The sequence below is a fragment of the Salvelinus sp. IW2-2015 genome, unplaced genomic scaffold, assembly GCF_002910315.2.
Source record: "Salvelinus sp. IW2-2015 unplaced genomic scaffold, ASM291031v2 Un_scaffold1611, whole genome shotgun sequence".
NCBI lineage: Eukaryota > Metazoa > Chordata > Actinopteri > Salmoniformes > Salmonidae > Salvelinus > Salvelinus sp. IW2-2015.
Window position 1 is genome coordinate 172,789 of NW_019943030.1, and position 21,004 is coordinate 193,792.

Below are 21,004 nucleotides of genomic sequence, written 5' to 3' on the forward strand. Positions count from 1 at the left end.
TTTAAATATCAAAAGTACATGTAATTGCTAAAATATACTTAAGTATCGAAAGAAAAGTATAAATGATTTCAAATTACATATTAAGCAAACCAGACAGCACAATTTATGTATTTATGGATAGCCAGGGGCACACTCAGACATCATTTACAACTGAAGCATGTGTGTTTAGTGAGTCCACCAGATCAGAGGCAGTAGGGATGACCAGGGATGTTCTCTGTTTAGTGAGTCCGCCAGATCAGAGGTAGTAGGGATGACCAGGGTTGTTCTCTGTTTAGTGAGTCCACCAGATCAGAGGCAGTAGGGATGACCAGGGATGTTCTCTGTTTAGTGAGTCCGCCAGATCAGAGGCAGTAGGGATGACCAGGGGTGTTCTCTGTTTAGTGAGTCCTCCAGATCAGAGGCAGTAGGGATGACCAGGGATGTTCTCTGTTTAGTGAGTCCTCCAGATCAGAGGCAGTAGGGATGACCAGGGATGTTCTCTTGATAAGTGTGTGAATTGAACCATTTTCCTGTCCTGCTAAGCATTCAAAACGTAACAAGTACATTATTTTCGTTAGGAATATAGTGAAGTAAAAGTAAAAAAAAAAAATCCCAAATAGTAAAGTACAGATACCACGAAAACGACTTAAGTAGTACTTTAAAGTATTTTTACTTTAGTACTTTACACCGAGTTTGAAAACATTTAATAAACTTTGATTTTGGAGTGAACGCTCCCTTTCACATTCCCCTTAAAAAGCAGAGAATGTTAGGGAATGCACTTCTAAAGATACGGTAGAGAAAATTGGAGAACGCTCAGATATTTCTCTAGCAAGTGGTGCGGTGGACATTGAGGTGTGTCTGGCTTTTGGGGCTGCTTGGTTGAAGCCAGCTACGAGGGAGACACACAGAGAAACACAAACTCAAAGCGTGAAGGGTCACTCAACTGAAAATGATACAATATTACAATTCAAAAACTGATACAGCAGCCTGACCTTCTCCTCATCCACATTTCATTCGACTGTGCTGATCTTCAGAAATTGAGACAGAAGTATTACTTTTTTTTAACGACGTACAGTATGTATATTTCTATTATAACAAGGACTGAGCTCCCTTAATTTATCTGCCAGGGTCTAAAGACACTGCATGTGCACTGTAGTGTTCTGAGCTCTGATTGGATACGTGGCAAAGAGGGACATTTTCTTTTGGAAATGCAGACCTAATTTGACGAGCAGTGACAAGTTGGCCAGCGCCTGACAATCAAAAGGTAGACACTTTTCTAACAAACTAGGAGAGTATCTTCATGATGGTACTACAGTACTATCCCTCTTCAATGCCACTCCATTCAACCCATTCAGGCTCACACACATAAAGTACACATTTGAAAACACTTATGAGCGACACACACAATCTCTCTTTATTTTGTAACCACTAATCTATAACTTATCTTCTTATAATAATAAACAACACATATACAGAGCATTCACCAAGCACTATCAAAACAAATAAGTCAACAAAACCACGTTGGATCACTGTCGTTGATTTACGCTCTTCCAGTTGGTAAGGCAGCACAGGAGTACCTGTCCACTGACCTCCACATAGGGGCACCTGGGGTCGATCACCATGGMGACAGAGGGACGCGTTGCACCGCAGACGGCTCTGGGGGTGGGTCTGACGGAGCCAGATGCACAATGGGATATTGTACGTTCTACCTGCTTGGGTGACAAATGGTTTTCATGGTTCACTTCAAAAACAGGGAGGGGAGAAAGTAGTGAAAATGTTGTCAAAAGTGAACTAAAATGAGTTATTATTAGCCTATGCCAGTCAGATTACCATCATGTGGAACTGGACTTTTCCTTGTAGGGGAAACCTGTGGTTAGGACAGAAATGTAATGTTAAAGAGCAACTGCCCCCTAAAAAACGACTTCTCCTTTAGAAAACAGCATATGTGGCATCGATATTAGTCAGAAACATTTATTCTACTCTCAAAAAACTGACGTGACACCCACATCAAACCACACACCCAAACCAAGCCACACCCCTAAACCAAGCCACACCCCTAAACCAAGCCACACGCTAAACCAGACACACCCCTAAACCAAGACACACCCCTAAACCAAGACACACCCCTAAACCAAGCCACGTTTGAACTCAGTCATGGCGCTAGCATTTTTTATGAACCAAATCTAAAAGGAGGCCAAACCAGAATGTTCAGCCACCCTTTAAGATTCTGCATCATTTAAGGCAGACACTGGGCATCAAGCTGTAAAACAATGGTCTGGTCCAGAAACAAACCCTAGAGTGCAATACAGAAATCTGCCACAAGTCTTTGCTTCGCACGGAGAAACCTCTTTCAGCAACGAGAACCCTCTTTCAGCAGCGAGAACCTCTTTCAGCACGAGAACCTCTTTCAGCACGAGAACCCCTTCCTGCTCAGAACCTCTTTCAGCACGAGAACCTCTTTCAGCAAACCTTTCTAAAAGTCTGTTGGTGACTGTCGGTGTCATGACAGCTTGCAGCACCAACAGCACAACTTGTAACAGTCTTCTCAGAGTGACACAGGATCTATCATATGTTTGATATAGGACAAATGATACAGCTATATTTTACCTCTATTTAACCAGGTAGGCCAGTTGAGAACAAGTTCTCAWTTACAACTGTGACCTAGCCAAGATAAAGCAAAGCAGTGTGACACAAACAACACAGTTACACATGGAATAAACAAAAGTACAGTCAATAACACAATAGAAAACTCTGTATACAGTGTGTGCAAATGGAGTAAGGAGGTAAGGCAAWAAATAGGCCAATAGTGGCGAAGTAATTACAATTTAGAAAATTAACACTGGAGTGATAGATGTGCAGATGATGATGTGCAAGTAGAAATACTGGTGTGTAAAAGATAKATATTTTKAAATAAAAACAATATGGGGATGAGGTAGGTAGTTGGATGGGCTATTTACAGATGGGCTGTGTACAGCTGCAGCGRTCGGTAAGCTGCTCATCCAGTCTTAGAAACAACATGACAAATAAAACACGTCCAGCTTCTAGACTTGTCGTTTCTTCCAGTGATCCTAGCAAGCGTTTGTTCATRAGATGCTGCCTCCAACATKGATTCTATCCACTGTTTCAGAGTAGGAGTGGTACGACCCTTCCAAATTCAAAGGATTACTCTAGCTGCTATAACCATACCAACAGTGATCCGTGTAACTGACAGTTAGACTTACAGGTTATGTCATTGTTTTTTGTTTACATTGTTTACATGTTTGATGTGCGGGGGAAATGATAAGACAAGCGGAACTACGTAGCTAATAACTGTTGTAACGGGGATCCTTATTGTAGCAACACACTTTTGGAGGGAAGGCAAAAACTTAGCTGTGTTAGCTAAGTTTTCATGTCATCGGGTGTAGTTCGTAAAGGTTGAAGCATGTATGTTAGGATCGTAAAGTTATAATAATTAAGAATGAAGTGTGAATTCATGCCAGGAATAATAAGTGTGAAGTTTGATTTCCTCCCTTCTGTAATAAGCAGCCAATGAGGTATTTTTCCTTTATTCATGTGTTTAATCTAATACTGTTATAGCGCCGGCCAAACTGTTTATGTATGTAAGCACTTCAGAGTTATATCAAGCGAATAAGTCACTCGTAAGATAAGGAGGTTGTAAGAGTGTGCTTAACTGTATTTTTCATTTACTTTATAGTTCTCACGGAAGGTGATAATTCTGACTAAATCTACAGAATAAAGCCGCCAGTTAAAATCAAGGAACGGTTGTGCTCGTGGTTACTGGAGGGAGCTACAATCAGTGCAAATTCCTCATTTGTTAAATTAAGTAACTCTTGTTTCATCACCCAAGAGACATATTCTCTGTGAAACTGGAGTTGTTAACCCCAACCATTGCTCCAGATGTCAACACATCCTTCCAGAAAAAGGCAGCACGAATGTACATTCCCATATTATGTGTAAAAATGTCCCAGTGTCTTTTTGGCATTTCCAACACAGAGAACTGTTGGTCAGACCCCTGTTATGAAGCCTTGTTGGGGTCCAATAAAACCTATGTAGTATCTTATATTGAGTAAGTTTCCCCCTGGCTTCCCTTATGTTCCTCCCTGGGCTGGACAAGATCTTCAACCAAGTATCATCCTCAATTTCACACTTAAGGTCAATTTGCCATATTATTCTGAGGTTTTTACAGTCTACTCTGCAGATGACTAAATATTGAGTAAAAACAAAATGGCTGCTTTGTGTTTGGGTAATTCGAAATAGTCCGCTATTGGGTTCTTTACTGAATTTTGTTCCCTCAATTGGAAATACTTCCATTAATATCCCTCGTCTCCCACATCCTGTTTTATAACCAGATCTGAGTAGGACATTAAAACCTCTCCATTGTACCGATCACCTATAGTATGAATTCCTTTCATTACCCACTTTTTCCAGTATACAGACTTCTTTCCTATCCGTAGCCTAGGATTGTGCCACAATGATGAGTATCCTTGTTTTAGATGTGAAATTCCACATATCTTGTGTACTGTTCTCCACATCTCTTTTGAGTATAGGGAAATTGGGTTRGGAGTTTCAACAGACCTCTCCCCTGTAAGACTATGTGACAGAGAATCAACAGGGGTGAAAGGATAACTTGGTTCCTGTTTCTATTGTTATCAATCCAAGCCAGCATCCCTTTTGCCCCAATGTTTCGCCAATTTAGCAATTTCAAATGAACATTTTTACAATTTAACAACTGGTAAAGCCACGCTTCCTACATCCATTGGTGAGCTCAGCTTCTTCCTATTAATCCTGTTTATGTCCTGTCCAACAATAAGTATTTAGTTAATTTGTCATATTGTTTAAAATACCAGTCTGGTATATTCATAGGTAACATTGCAGAAATATACAGTGCCTTCGGAAAGCATTCAGACCGCTTGACTTTTTCCACATTTTGTTACGTTACAGCCTTATTCTAAAATTGATTAAATAGTCCCCCCCCCCCCATTAAACTAGATACATATCCCATAATGACAAAGAAAAAATAGGTTTTTAGAAATATTTGATATTTTATTAAAATCACATTTACATAAGTATTCAGACCCTTTATTCAGTACTTTGTTGAAGCACCTTTGGCAGCGATTACAGCATAGATTCTTCTTGGGTATGACGCTACAAGCTTGACACACCTGTATTTGGGGAGTTTCTCCCATTMTTCTCTGCAGATCCTCTCAAGCTCTGTCAGGTTGGATGGGGAGCGTTGCTGCATAGCTATTTTCAGGTCTCCAGAGATTTTCGATTGGGTTCAAGTCTGGGCTCTGGCTGGGCCACTCAAGGACATTCAGAGACTTGTCCCAAAGCCACTCCTGTGTTGTCTTGGCTGTGTGCTTAGTGTCGTTGTCCTGTTGGAAGGTGAACCTTCGCCCCAGTCTGAGGTCCTGAGCAGGTTTTCATCAAGGATCTCTCTACTTTGCTCCRTTCATCTTTASCTCGATCCTGACTAGTCTCCCAGTCCCTGCCACTGAAAAACACCCCCACAGCATGATGCTGCCACCACCATGCTTCACCATAGGGATGGTGCCAGGTTTCCGCCAGATGTGACGCTTGGTWTTCAGGCCAAAGAGTTCAATCTTGGTTTCATCAGACCAGAGAATCTTGTTTCTCATGGTCTGGGAGTCTTTAGGTGCCTTTTGGTMAAYTCCAAGCGGGCTGTCATGTGCCTTTTACTGAGGAGTGTCTTCCGTCTGGCCACTCTACCATAAAGGCCAGATTGGTGGAATGCTACAGAGATGGTTTTCCTTCTGGAAGGTTCTCCCATCGCCACAGAGGAACTCTGGAGCTCTGTAAGAGTGACCATCGGGTTCTTGGTCACCTCCCTGAYGAAGGCTCTTCTCCCCCGATTGCTCAGTTTGGCTGGGAGGCCAGCTCTAGGAAGAGGCTTGGGGGTTCCAAACATCTTCTATTTAAGAATGATGGAGGCCACTGTGTTCTTGGGAACCTTCAATGCTGCAGACATTTTTTGGTACCCTTCCCCAGATCTGTGCCTCGACACAATCCTGTCTTGGCGCTCTATGGACAATTCCTTCGACCTCATGGCTTGGTTTTTGCTCTGACCTGCACTGTCAACTGTAGGACCTTATATAGACAGGTGTGTGTCTTTCCAAATCATGTCCAATCAATTGCATTTACCACAGGTGTACTCCAATCAAGTTGTAGAAACATCTCAAGGATGATCAATGGAAACAGGATGCACCTGAGCACAATTTCGAGTCTCATAGCAAAGGGGCTGAATGCTTATGTAAATAAGGTATTTCTGGTTTTTATTTTTAAAAGATTTGCACGAAAAAATAAAAACCTGTTTTTGCATTATGGGGTATTGTGTGTAGATTGCTGAGGTTTAAAAAAATATTTAATCAATTTTAAGGCTGTAACGTAACAAAATGTGGAAAAAGTCAAGGGGTCTGAATACTTTGCAAAGGCACTGAAATTCAATTGTGGGATCTTTCCCCATAAAGAAAGTTTTATATTTTCACATTTTTCTAAATTGGTCTTAATCTTGACTAGTAGTGCCATATCACTTCCTCCAAATATTTACTCAATACCCAAATATTTAATCCCAGTAGGAACACATTTAAAATTAAATGGGGTAGAGTGACATATGCCAGTAATTGGCATTGCTTCCGACTTATTCCAATTCATTTTGTAGCCTGACATACTAGAATATGATTCAATAGAAGTAAGTAATGGTAGTACAGACTGAAGAGGATCAGAGATCAGCAGTAGAATATAATCTGTATACATAAGCAGCTTGTGTTCTTTTCCTTCTCCATGTACACCCCTGATTTCTGCATCTGTTCTTATCATTGTCGCAAGAGGCTCTAAAACTTTGGTAAACAAGAGAGGGGAGAGCGAGCAACCCTGCCTTGTGCCTTTAGAACAACTTTAAAAAAGAGACATAATTCCATTGGTAAGTACTGTTGTTTTAGGATTGGAATAGAGGACCCCTATCCCTTTAAAAAAGTCAGGTCCAAAACCCAATTTTCCTAGGGTTCTTAAGAGAAAAGCCCACTCTACCCTATCAAATGCCTTCTCAGCATCATTTTATTTATGTAACCTTTATCTAAGGAGACAGCAGCGGTGGGAACTATATTTGAGCGGTTTAACCACATGAAATTTAAGAGTCTCCTCATATTATCAGGTCCTGTTCTTAATCAGTTCTACTAGGTCACTATGTATGATATTAGGTAGTGCCTTCTAAGCGTATCGCTTAGGAGGCTGATAGCTCTAAAATTCATAGATTCTGTAGTATCTCCATCCATTTTAGGGGTCAGCAATATCAAAGCCTCATTAAAGGTGTCCGGAAGGGAGCCATTTTTAATGCTTCCTGGTAAACCACTGTCAATACAGGTACAATACAGGTGACTTCCCTGCTTTCATAAATAAAAATGGCAGCTCTAAACTCCTCTTTTTTATAGTACAGTCCAGGTCCTCTGATAATCTAGGTAATTCTATACCAGACAAAAAAAAGTATCCATATCTATGGGGCTGAACAGGAGGATGTATATAAATCTTCATAAAAACATTGAAAYWWACGGATTATGTCTTTGGATGGGGTCACCATCTCGTTGCCCTTCTTAATTGCTGGAATAACGTTAGAAGTGTTCTGCATTTTTTGTTGTCTTGCTAGTAGCCTGCCTTTCTTCTCACCTCCCTCATAAAAACCGGTAAAAACAGTGCATATTCTGCCTTTTTGCTGTTATATATTTCATGCAACTGAAATGTATATGTGCAGGCAGTTTTAAATGTGCTATCTGTAAAATGTCTTGCCAAACCACATCTGTTTCTAAACTTTTTACTGCGTCACCTCTTCCCTCTTCTTAGACACATGTTAGTTAACCTCTAATATATGCTTTAGAGGTTCCCCATACTGTGGAACCCTCTTCAGTTGAGCCTATGTTGATCTCAAAAAAGGATCTAAGATCATCTGCTAGTGATTGGCTAAATATCTCATCTTGTAATAGCATGGTGTTAAGTCTAAATCTACCCTTTCTCACATTTTCAGAGTTGATATCAACATGTAACTCTACTATAGCATGATCTGTGAGGACAATGGGCCCAATCTTGCAATCAATTACATTAATAACCATGAAATTAGATATCAAGAAGAAATCTATTGCTGGCATGTGTGACAGTGGGAGAAAAAAAAAGTATGTTCTCTATCATTAGGATGGACTAATCTCCTATATCTATAAGGCCCATATCTTCTGCTAGCATATGTATTACACGTCTATCCTTTGGCGTAAAGTTACCTGTAAATGTACTTATATCAATAATATTGTCCATCACTAAAGTCTCCAGCAAAGATGATCTACCCTTCTATATTAACCAGTATAAAGTTGACTTCGTGCAAAAAATCAGAGTCCTCCTTTTTGGGAGAATATATGTTGCGTAACACTACCTTAATCCCATTTATAAGAGCCTCAATGCAGATAAGCCTGYCAAACTCATCAGTGTTGCTTCAACATTACAAAATTAACTATTTTGCCTATCAGAATAATCCCCAGATTTTGTTTGGAATTAAATGAGCTATGATATCCTTCTGCAACCAAGCCTTCTCTAACTTCAGTGCCTCTGTATCTGTTAAATGTGATTCCTGTATGAACACAATATACACCTGTTTTGATTTTAAATATGTCAATCTTTTCCTCTTCACTTGGTACCCACAACCATTTATGTTCCAAGAGATGTTTAAATAACCATTAGCCACATTTGCTCTGAGTAGTTATAGCCTGTGAGAGTAAAGTGCTTCTGCTGTACAATAAAACAGTGAAAAATAAACGTAGAAAACCAATCCCAAAATAAATCAAAGCAACTAGGAACGTAACGATTATTCCCAATGAGCCAATCATCACAGAACTSTCTGATGCTGCAGAAGAGAACCTGCAGTCTCAACTCAAAATTCCTAATGGTCCGTGAGGCGCTTGGAAGGCTAAATTAGCAACACTCTCCCAGAGTCGCACAAACACAGGCTATCCTTAATTTGTATTGCGAACGGCATACAATTCAACTTGTATTTTACCTTGTMTCGTCTTCTTTATCTARGCTAAACACCTTTCTTTAGCAATAATCTCTCTGCCTCCACATTGTCCTTGAAAATAATTTTCTTTCCCTCCCAAGTAAAGTTACTTTTGTGTAGTTGTTTCTTCGCAGTTGCAAACTTCGTCCTCATCATTGCCAGTTCCTTGGACAGGTCTGGTAAAAAAAAAAGACAGTCGGTGGCCTTCCCACTGAACGCCACCCTTTGCTTTCTACGTACCTTGTTCCAGGCTGTATATCGTTGGAAGTGATGAGAACCGTTATCGGGGGCCCATTCTCGCCAGGCATGGTTAAACTGCAATGGGTTCGTTCAATTTCGAATTCGTTCCTGTCGTCAAATCCAAATCCTTCTGCCATGATATTCTGCACACACGGGATTAGTTTGCTCAAATAGATCCTTCAGAYTTCTCCGGGTTTACCCATGTATTKGTGGGGGTATTCGGGAGGACTTGCTGTTGTTTGCTAATCGATGTGGCCTTCTGTGAATACCGCGTTAGGCTTGAAGAAGTTTTCAGCGTGTCGACATTCCAATAACGCCACTTTAGCGAGATGTTTCAAAATGTAAATTATTTTTATATTAAACTGTACTTCAAGTYAAATATTTGAAGACAAATTAAAGTGTATGCCGTTACATTTTAGTATTTACATGCAGGTATTAAGAGCTCCCTAATGTGCTGCCATCTTTTTCGGCGGTCCCACGTCAATTAAAAAAAATATATCAGATAAAGTTACAATTTCTTACCTCCACACCAGTTGGGAAAGTGCTTGGTCCTGCAAACAAATCACAGATTGAAACATATTATTTGCAACATTTCTCATTAGCTGGCTAGCCAAATCACCAATTCAGGATTTTAAAACGGAGCTGTTCTTCAAAATTGACACATTCCCGAATTAACAATTATCTAGTTAGTTTAACTTTGTTTTTTTTGTCTAACCAACTGACGAGATCACCTGCTAGTTTGGCTAGTGGGCTGATGTCAAAATCACACACTCGGCGTTGCACACMCCAATGATTGAATTTAACATTCATATGAAAGCCATTTGTTGAACATTAAAACATAATTTGTTGAATAAATAAACGTTRTACTCACAATTCATAAAGCTGTTGTTTAGCTATTCTTCTCGCTAAAAATAGTTCTCAGAAGAAATGACCGAATGAGAATRCCGAGATGTCATCACTCTGCGTGTTACGTGAAACAAAGATTATCCCAATGAATGGAGATAGCCAACTTTCATCTGAAGCCACATTTGTGGATTGTAACACATCTACAGGCGGACAAATTTTCAAAAAATTCTGTAAGCACTTTTCGAATGTGCAAATGCATATTTCACAGTTGTAAATGTTAGGGATTTTGCTCACAAATCGTTCAACATTTGTTGACATTTTTATTGTATTTGTGTGCTATGTTGAATATATTTACAGATCATGGATGTATTTGGGATATATGGTGAATATTTGTGAAATATCTTTACATATTCACAGATAATGGTTTAATTTAAAATGTTTTAACATATTTACAGATTATGGTTTTATTTATGAAATATTTTTATATATTCACAGATCATAGTTTTATTTGTGAGTTATGTTGAATATATATGCATGGATCGTGGTAGACACTTACAGAATAAAGAAACAAACCTCACTCCTCACACATAACACACAACAGACTTGGTACAAAAGAAAAGACAATCTCAACCAGACTTCGCGCAGTTCGTCTGTGTTGTGGCCCCAGTGGTGTAAAGTACTAAGTAAAAATACTTTAAAGTCGTACTTAAGTCATTGTTTAAATATTTTTGACAACTTTTTMTTTTATTTCACTACATTCCTTAAGAAAATATGTACTTTTTACTCTCATACATTTCCCTCACACCCCAAAATAACTTGTTATATTTCGTAATGCTCAGGCAGGACATCAATGAGACCAAGCTGAGCAATATGGTCCAATTTATGTACCTATAAATATAACGCGTTGTCATCCCTACTGATCTGYCGGACTCACTCGTGATATCTGAATGTTAGTGTGCCCCTGTCTGTCTGTACATAAATTAAAAACAATACAATTGTGYCGTCTGGTTTGCTTAATATAAGGAATTTGATGTATAGCATTTACTTTTACTCAAGCGTATGCACAAAATCTGTCCGGTAGTTAAACCGACCCTGGTTGATGTGGGCCAAAACTAACCGTTACCTGGGATGAATTGAGAGAATTACCACAACCCAGAACTAACTGTTATCTGGGATGATTTGAGAGAATTACCACAACCCAGAACTAACTGTTATCTGGGATGATTTGAGAGAATTACCCCAACCCTGAACTAACTGTTATCTGGGATGAATTGAGAGAATTACCCCAACCCAGAACTAACTGTTATCTGGGATGAATTGAGAGAATTACCCCAACCCAGAACTAACTGTTATCTGGGATGAATTGAGAGAATTACCCCAACCCAGAACTAACTGTTATCKRGGATGAATTGAGAGAATTATCCCAACCCTGCATTCTAGATAGGCCTGATACCTATTTGAGGTGTTCCATGGTGCAGAGTAGAGACCTACTGACCTGCGTAACATGACAGGTTATATGATGATGGACTACTATCTCTCAATTAGAGACTTCCTGTAGTCATTATTTTGACTATGTCCCAAATGACACCTATTCCCTACATAGTACACTACTTTTTACCAGGGCTCCTTGGCTCTGGTCAAAAATAGTGCACTAAGTAGAGAATAGGTACCTTTTGGGACACATTCACAAATATATGACTACAGGAAGTCTCTAATGGAGAGATATTAGTCTGTAATAGGGTGACATTCAGGAAGTATCCAATATGTCTGACTGATAATGATGGAAAGATGCTAAAGAAGAGAACAGAATAGGGGGAGGAGAGGAGGAAACCCCTGTGATGTGTAAGAATATAAATGCTGGGGCATGCAGCATCAGTCTGACAAAACAAGTAGCCTACCAACTTCATCATCAGKCAGGAGCATCACTGGACCCAGAGCCTACAAACAATTAGCTGGAACATGAATTCTTCTACACGCTGTACGTCTGACGTCACTCTAATCTGCCGTTCTCCCTGGTCAAAGAAGCTGGGTTGCATTTTATCACTCACTCGTTCTACTCTCCTCTTCCTTTCAGATCTCTCACTCCTCTCGGTGCTCGTGGTGTTAGTTAAGGGGAGTCCAGTGCCCAGCGCGCTCTCTGAGCTCATGACCTCCGGATGGACCTCAGGAGAGGAGCTCGGGACAGACGGTGAAACGGGCGCGCCCCCGAAGTGGGAGCAAATTATCAAGATGCTCGTTCACGAGGTAACCACCTTGCGCAACCAACAGGTGAGTTGTTTTAGATGTGTTTAAAAATGTTAACGTTATAGTTGAAAACAACAATAGGCCTACTAACATCGAAAATARTAAGTTAAACCAATCTGAAAAATACACATTTTATTCGTCCTTGTGTTGTAGTTTGTCAGTAGTGTAAAGTAAAAATACTTGAAAGTACTACTTCAGTAGTTTTTTTGGGGTATCTGTACTTTATTTTACTCTTTATGACAACTTCTGCTTCACTACATTCCTAAAGAAAAGCATATACTTTTTACTCCATACATTTTCCCTGACGCCCAAAAGTACTTGTTACAWGTTGAATGCTTAGAAGGACAAGAAAATTGTCCAATTCACACTTAAGAGARCATCCCTGTTCATCCCTACTGCCTCTTATCTAAACACAAATGCCTMATTTGTAAATTATGAATGTTGGAGTGTGCCCCTAGCTATCTGTAAAATTTAAAAAACTAGAAAATTGTGCCATCTGATTTGCTTAATATAAGTAATTTTAAATGATTTATACTTGTAGTTTTACTTTTGATACTTAAATATATTTAAAACCAAATACTATTAGACTTTYACTCAAGTAGTATTTTATTGGGTGAMTTTCACTTGTACTTGAGTCATTTTCTATTAAGGTATCTTTACTGTTACTTAAGTATGACAATTGGGTACTTTTTCCACCACTGTAGTTTGTGGAGGAGTTTCAGAAGCCTGTGGAAGAGATGTCATCGTTCTCACAGCACCAGGTCCCATCCACCCCCCCACACCTCTCCAAGAGTCTCTGCTCCACCTCCAACAAGGTAAAGATGGAGATCAATTAATAAATGTCCCTGACCTGTGTCTGGAATTCAGTCCAAATAATGAACCCAAGACATTCCTTTTGTGATCAAAATGAAAAATCCCCTAACTGAAAAAGACGCATTTAAATGGCAGAAGCAGATGGACTARGTAGCAACATGTGCAGATATCTTTATTGGCTGACAGTCTGAGCCTTGTTCCTCAATGTCTTCCTTCTAGAATCTAGGACCTAGGGAGTTTAAATAAAATGTGACTAATTGATTAATTGATTGAGGGTGATTGTTGTCCCCTCTCCTATAGGAGGCATGTCTGCAGGAGATCAGTCGGGGTCTGCAAGTGTACCAGCTTCTTCTTCAGCACATTAAGGCTGAATACCCTCAATCAACCCTAGTCCCCTCTGTCACACAACAGACCACTGTCCTGATAGGGCTGGTCAAAGACCAGGTATGTAATAGTAATATGTAATATAAAAGTGTTATATTATATTGGAATACGACTTAAATATCATTAAAAAAATAAAAAAATAACTTTCATTGTGGTCCATGAGCCGATTTCCCAGAATTTGATTAATTCAGATGCCTAAGGTTTAGCAGTCTTGTGGCACACAGATTGACCTAACGTAGTGTATCTCTCTCGCTCTCTCTCAAGATGAAGGCTGCTGAGGTAGTAGAGGACCTGTCTGCCAGTGAGAGGAAGCGTGTTCTGGGTGAGGTGCCTACAGGGACAGAGTGGGAGAGGAAGACAAGCGTTCACGCCATCCTTAGGGAGCTACGTAACTTCCTGGTTGACACCAAGAGAGCACTCCGCCGCATGGGAAAAAGTGGCAAAGACTTCCAGTAACCATGACAACACTGCTATGGGCAGAGATGTGTTATATCAGGCCTGGAGCAGAAACTTGCAGTGTCTTATTCTCTAACGCAGCGRTTTCTTTTTATTTATTTATTGAATGTAAAACTTGACTTAACTTGAAAATGATCAAAATATTTATGGTTGAGATGAAATGCATTTAATTAATTTATTCTATTTAATCAGATTCATTCATTTGATCTCGAGAAGCTTTGTGCCTCAGATAAAAATATATCTATTTTTTTTTAAAGCAAAGGTTATTTATTTCCATACAAATGGACTCAGAATGTATTTATCTAATGATGACATGTTGTTGATGGATTTCAAGCACAGAATTAAATGTATCTCAAAGTGCCTTAACATACATGTTGGACAGACACTGTGATGTTGTGGATACAACAATGAATAATAAATGGTCTCAAATAATATAGAAATGTGTTGCTCCTGTGTTGTTTGTTTACTGAACATACAGTACCAGTCAGAGTTTGGACACACCTACTCAATCCAGGGTTTTTCTTTATTTTTTTACTATTTTCTACATTGTAGAATAATAGTGAAGACATCAACACCATGAAATAACACATATGGAATCATGTAGTAACCAAAAAACTATTAAACATATACATATTTGAGATTCTTCAAAGTAGCCACCCTTAGACTTGATGACAGCTTTGCACACTCTTGCCATTCTCTCAACCAGCTTCATGAGGTAGTCACCTGGAATGCATTTAAATTAACAGGTGTGCCTTGCTAAAAGTTAATTTGTGGAATTTCTTTCCTTCTTAATGTGTTTAAGCCAATCAGTTGTGTTGTGACATGGTAGGGTTGRTATACAGAAGATAGCCCTATTTGGTAAAATACCAAGTCCATATTATGGCAAGAACAGCTCAAATAAGCAAGGAGAAATGACAGTCYATCAATACTTTAAGACATGGTCAGTCAATCAGGAAAACTTCAAGAACTTTGAACGTTTTTTCAAGTGCAGTCGCAAAAACCAAKCACTATGATGAAACTGGCTCTCATGAGGACCGCCATAGGAAAAGATGACCCAGAGTTAYCTCTCCTGCAGAGGATAAGTTCATTAGAGTTACCTGCACCTCAGACTGCAGCCCAAATAAATGCTTCAGAGTTCAAGTAACAGACACATCTCAACATCAAYTATTCAGGAGACTGCGTGACTCAGGCCTTCATGATTGAATTGCTCCAAAGAAACCACTACTAAAGGACACTAATAAAAAGAAGAGACTTGCTTGGGCCAAGAAACACAAGCAATGGACATTAGACCGGTAGAAATGTGTCCTTTGGTCTGATGAGTCCAAATTTGAGACGTTTGGTTCCAACCACCGTGTCTTTGTGAGACGCAGAGTAGGTGAACGGATGATCTCTGTATGTGTGGTTCCCACCGTGAAGCATGGAGGTGGTGTGATGGTGCTTYGCTGGTGACACTGTCTGTGATTTATTTTGAATTCAAGGCACACTTAACCAGTATGGCTACCACAGCATTCTGCAGCGATACGCCATCCTAGCTGGTTTGCGCTTAGTGGGACTATAATTTGTTTTTGAACAGGACAATGACTCAAAACACACCTCCAGGCTGTGTAAGRGCTATTTGACCTGGCCTCCACAATCACCAGACCTCAACCCAATTGAGATGGTTTGGGATTAAATGGACCGCAGACTGAAGGAAAAGCAGCCAACAAGTGCTCAGCATATGTGGGAACTCCTTCAAGACTGTTGGAAAAGCATTCCTCATGAAGCTGGTTGAGCGAATGCCAAGAGTGTACAAAACTGTTTTCAAGGCAAATGGTGACTACTTTGAAGAAACTAAAATATACTTTCTTTTTTTAACACTTTTTTTGGTTACTACATGATTCCATATGTGTTATTTGATAGTGTTGATGTCTTCACTATTACTCTACAATGGAGAAAATAGTAAAAAATAAAGAAAAACCCTTGAATGAGTAGGTGTGTCCAAACTTTTGACTGGGACTGTAGTTTCAATCAGATGTGTATTCACACGTTGTCACCACAACAAAACATTATTTCCACTGATCGGTAAGTGAATTGACCAACCAGTGAATCACAAACAGTCATCTTCTCTCAAAAGGTGATTTATAGACAAACTCAGGTCCACTTTCAACCAACAGGCAGACATTTAATATAGGATCATTTCAAGTAAACAGACAAACACAGATCCATGACCAAATGACAAGATAAAAGTTTTACATGTTCCCAAACAGAGAGGAAACAAAACAATAGAGAAACGTTGGTCACGGCGCAGTAAAGGACCTGTTTCAGAATAAGATGTCCATCACGCCATTGGGCATTTCAGAATGAGAGGAACATTCAGAGCTTCATGTCTCCGACACAACCCGAGTGACGTGACAATGAAAGCTCCATCCAACCTATAATATATTAGCCATATAGAAACTGGTGAGGGTAAGATGGCGTCTGTTTCTGTGGTGACAGCTGGGAGTCACATGACCACGGTTGGATGAGGTGATTGGCCAGGTCAGGGTTGTTCTCAGCCCCACAGCAGACTGGAAGAGAGAAAACAAGGTCAGAGGTCATCTTCGTCTGAATGGTATGGCTCCCTATTCCCTATATAGTGCCCTACTTTGACSAGATCCATGGAACACTATTCCCTATATAGTGCCCTACTTTGACCAGATCCATGGCTCCCTATTCCCTATATCAGGAGGCCAAACCCCAGACAAAGACACACAGCATACCTTAGGATGTTTGGCTCAGGCATTCCAGGATCCCCGCCACGAGCAAAACCTGTCAATCAAAAACAAAGAGCAGAGATGAAGAGAAGCAAAGAAAAACCCTTGAATGAGTAGGTGTGTCCAAACTTTTGACTGATACTGTAGTTTCAACCAGATTGCATTGTTGCATTCCTGAGCTTCGTTTTTTCAAAGCCTGCGTAACATCTGTTAGTATCTGAGCTGTTCTCCAATAAAACAGTCTCCATCATATCCTCTGACTCACACGTGGCCATGTAGTTTACTAGCATCAGTAGCCTGTTCCTGACAAGGGGTGAACATGAGTGTTGCGCAACCAACACTTGAAGCGTCATAACATTCCAGACCATCGGGCAGGCAGAGACTGGATTTCCCCTACTTCCTGACCCTTTCTCCACCCCAATCTCTCTCGTCCTCTCGCTTCCCTCCCGTTTCCCTCTCCCCCCTTTCCTCCTGGCCAGCAGTTGTCCCTGTGGTCCAATAGAGATGTCAGGGAAGGRAACTGAATGTTGGAACTGACTACCCTAATAACTAAAAGACACAGCGCAAAGACAAACGGCTAACAGCAGCCACTAGCTGGGTGTGAACGAACGGCGGCGATTCAAAACCTAGAACCGTCTGGAAATGTTTTGGTCTCTAACACCTGTTACTGACTGTCGTGAAGGGATGAGAGAATAGTAACCGTGTTTTAAGAGTGGACAGCTAGCTTGTGAAACTCAGTGTCATCATAAGTTACATGTCTATTTCTACAACCATATTCATTCACTCTTCATTCATTCATGCCACATTGCATCACCATTCACATTCCTGACACTGCAAACATTCCGGGTTTCCCCATCAAGTTCTCTAAAGATAGTGTGTGTGTACTGTGTAGCCATGCTAGCTTGTGGCAGACACTCAGAGGTTCCCCAGTGTAACTATCTCGCTCCCAGAGAAGCTGTAACCACTCCGGACCTAAATATAACTACTGGTCTGGTAGCAAAACAGCATGAGAGATGCGCTGTGGGAATCAAACTTGATGATACCCAATAGCAATGTGCATTCTGCACTATTCTCTAAATACAAGTCATTAAGCACCCACACACAACCCTCAGCTAGCACCTAGAGGGGAGAGGGGGACAYTTGGAAAGGARTGGTGCAGTTTCATGTCAAAACMAATAAAATTGACAGCKGTGCCATATAGATTGCTAAATAGTTGGGAAGAGATTTGATGTACCAATTTCCTGGCACATGGTTTATGAACTGATACACAAAATGACACCGGATTCAAAACTTTGAATTTTTCAATTATACAAAATTCTTGCAACCAATAAAAATGACATATATAGCACCAGTCAAAGGTTTGTACACACCTACTCATTCCAGGGTTGTTCTTTTATTTTTACTATTTTCTACATTGTAGAATAATAGTGAAGACATCAAAGCAATGAAAAAACACATATGGAATCATGTAGTAACCAACAACAACAACAAAAAGGTGTTAAATCAAAATATATTGTATATTTGAGATTCTTCAAAGTAGCAACAACACAAAAAAGGGAGGGAGGTGGTAGGCTGAGTAAGGCTCCCTCCTCCTTGACATCTGTTTAATATTCACAAATTCGAGTTAGGGGAAGCTCGTTTGTGTTATGCGACCACTGCATGCGATTGGAATTGCATGATCAGCTGTACGTTTTTCCTCTTTCAGTTAGCTAAGCCACGCCCCCCACATTTATGGAGATTTATGGCCGTAGCCTGACAAAGGGATTTCCTGTCGAAATAATAGCTAAACCAGCTAGTTATGACTTTTCCCAAACTCGGTCCTGGGGACTCCAAGGGGTGCACATTTAGTTGTTTTTGCCCTAGGACCACACAGTTGATTCAAATGATCAACTCATCACGGTGTAGTGCTAAGGCAAATCCCCAAAATTTGCAAACCATGGGGTCCCCAGCACCGAATTTGGGAAACTCTGAGCTGTGGCTCACAGTGGCCAGTTATCATAGYTAGGGGTGTGAATGGGGAAATGAAACCAGGTACGCCCCTGTTGTCAAGTGAAACTAGCTAAATAAAAAAAGGTTGGATTCTCCCGTGGGGGCATCATGATTCTGATTTCTCCTGTAATACGGTTCAAACACGCACACACAAAAACAGTAGTGTACAGCATAACATTTGACCCGGAACGCTTCTGCCACAGCAATCTTACCGCAGCTACCCCTGCGCACACACACCACAMCCACTTAAACAAACTAAGGCTTAACACGATGAGTCCCAATGTGCGTTTTGCCTACTTTTTGCTAACTAGTTTCCTTTGACAGYTGGGGCATACCTGGGTTAATTCAGGGTCTGTCTCTCTCTGGTTTCATTTCCCCCCATTCACAACCCTGACTATGATAACTGACCACTGTGAGCCATAGCTCAACGTTTCGCAAACTCGGTCCGGGGTGCACATTGTTTCTAAGCCTACTCCATGCCCCCGGAAACCGAACTGGTAGCATGCTAAGCTAATCAGCTAGCCCCGTACTAACCCAGATAGAGCACCGTGGGGATGAAACCCCAGCGGATAACGAACTGTCCGGTCTGGAATACCGTCTGCAARCGTTGTTTGGTCTCCTTGCTGAGCTTCGCCATGGTACTATGCAGGTAAACCCCGGCAAAGGTACACAGGTATGTAAGCAGGTTCACTGATTCCCTGAAGGACGTGAAAAAGAGGAAGTCGACGGAGGAAGCTTGGCCGTAAAGCAAGACAGAAGGTTTTGCTTTTTGCGACAGTTGGTACAATCACAATTGTGACGAGCGCCACTTTGTGGGCGCAAATGTTTCTGCTCCAAACTAATCTCGTTACCCAGAAGTACAATTCTCGCGAAAATTGTCACTTCGCCGTTTACACGTGAATCTTTCCATGTGAGATTAGCTCCAAGCAAACTCCTCATACTAATGTTCTTCTGAACATTACAACGCCTAAAATTAACATATTACATACTGAAATATGCATGCTGATAACATACATACACAAACTGGATGCATACTTTCACTCAGATGTTTGGGTTTGAGAACTAGGCCCATCATGTCATCTCCTGAGTGAGGATGAGTGTGTGTTTGTGCTTGCATGTGTGTGATGAAGAACAGCAACAGAAATATAGTGAAATATAGAAATACTTTATTCTCAGAGAGAGTATCTCTATCAGTAAGTTATCTTCAGACAGAAAATCCCAAACAATTGAAGTCCATCAATATGTACAGATTCATGACATACCGTAAAACAACACAATACAGAAACATGATTGTTATCGTTCCACCATATGAATATAAAACAGATCTAGAACACTGACGGACAGAACTCTGGTTATGATAGAATTCTGGTTCTAGAACACAAATGGTTCCAGAGGGGCAGACTTTATTCTGCATTCAGATCTCCAGTAGGAAACAACAGTGTTCTGTCTGMTCTACGGACTCCTAATCATAGAAATAAAATGAATAGAACGGATGTCACAATTCAAGTCAATGATGGCATAATGGATGGACTGGCGGACATTGCAAGTGTACCCATAGGCACAAAGCATGAAGTAAAAGCAGGAAGTGTAAACATCAATATGTGCTGTGATTTGTTAAAACTCAACTGACATTACAAAAAAATACATTCCATTGCATGAGCCACATCAGTTAACAATTTAAATGAACATTCTACATTACTTTGAAAATTATTGCATCACAATACCAGGCAGCCATTGCAAGTGTACCCATGAGTTTACCAGCCAAATTGCCAGGGTTAGAGSTTCCAAGWCCGTTCAATTCATTCTATTTCTATGCTCCCAACACTTCTCTCCATCTTTACCGCAGTGAACTTTATTGCAACTAAAATGGAGAAGAGTGTGACTTTGACTTTATTGTTCTGCTAGTCAGCAGTACACCTCTCCTCAAGGGTGATATTTGTGTGTATTACATTATCAAGCAGGTTATGATAGACCAGAGAACAGATTAATTAAAGACCAATCAATCAATAAAGATCAACCCTAGCTTGAATAGGCCTACTCCGCCTCACGACTCAACACGGCCTCACCCCGGCCACGCCCGCGCTCCCCCCCCTCAATCTCCCCCCCACCGCCCCACCGCCCCCGTTGCCGTAGCAAAGCCCGTGTACGAATAAAAAGGCGGGAGCGCCCCTAAGTCCCCACCCCCCCCCTAATAGCCAACAAGCTCTCCAGCGCCTTTTGACACCCCTCCTTAGTGCGTATTATAGAACATAAAGCCTCCCCCCCCAGCCTC

General features: G+C 40.6%; 2 protein-coding genes and 2 long non-coding RNA genes across 5 annotated transcripts; 2 read left to right on the forward strand and 2 right to left on the reverse strand.

Annotated features, from left to right (window-relative positions):
- Positions 1-624: 624 nt before the first annotated feature.
- LOC112071420 (uncharacterized) lies at positions 625-10,244 on the reverse strand. 2 transcript variants are annotated; one of them, XR_002894074.2, is made up of 4 exons: positions 10,140-10,244; positions 9,791-9,819; positions 1,810-1,846; positions 625-1,688 (listed from the first exon to the last, which is right to left on the reverse strand). It is a non-coding gene; the product is annotated as an uncharacterized lncRNA (long non-coding RNA). The 2 variants fall into 2 exon arrangements; XR_002894073.2 differs by having other exon boundaries at positions 625-1,691.
- LOC139024524 (uncharacterized) lies at positions 3,317-3,734 on the forward strand. Its single transcript, XR_011475860.1, has 2 exons — positions 3,317-3,512; positions 3,674-3,734. It is a non-coding gene; the product is annotated as an uncharacterized lncRNA (long non-coding RNA).
- A 1,829-nt stretch (positions 10,245-12,073) lies between the features above and the next one.
- il6 (interleukin 6 (interferon, beta 2)) lies at positions 12,074-14,274 on the forward strand. The gene is made up of 5 exons (XM_024138879.2): positions 12,074-12,092; positions 12,189-12,382; positions 13,063-13,173; positions 13,472-13,615; positions 13,820-14,274. The coding sequence occupies exons 1-5, from the start codon at positions 12,074-12,076 to the stop codon at positions 14,009-14,011; spliced, it is 660 nt and encodes a 219-aa protein (XP_023994647.1). The 3' UTR covers positions 14,012-14,274.
- A 1,874-nt stretch (positions 14,275-16,148) lies between these two features.
- Positions 16,149-19,471, reverse strand: tomm7 (translocase of outer mitochondrial membrane 7 homolog (yeast)). Its single transcript, XM_024138876.2, has 3 exons — positions 19,267-19,471; positions 16,750-16,798; positions 16,149-16,557 (listed from the first exon to the last, which is right to left on the reverse strand). Exons 1-3 carry the CDS (start codon positions 19,367-19,369, stop codon positions 16,542-16,544), a joined length of 168 nt encoding a protein of 55 aa, XP_023994644.1. The 5' UTR covers positions 19,370-19,471; the 3' UTR covers positions 16,149-16,541.
- Positions 19,472-21,004: the final 1,533 nt, after the last annotated feature.

Excerpts from the sequence above, each read along its gene's own strand:
- il6 (XM_024138879.2), top strand. Across the intron at positions 13,174-13,471 it reads TCTGCTCCACCTCCAACAAG|GAGGCATGTCTGCAGGAGAT; the intron begins GTAAAGATGGAG and ends CCTCTCCTATAG. Across the intron at positions 13,616-13,819 it reads TAGGGCTGGTCAAAGACCAG|ATGAAGGCTGCTGAGGTAGT; the intron begins GTATGTAATAGT and ends CTCTCTCTCAAG.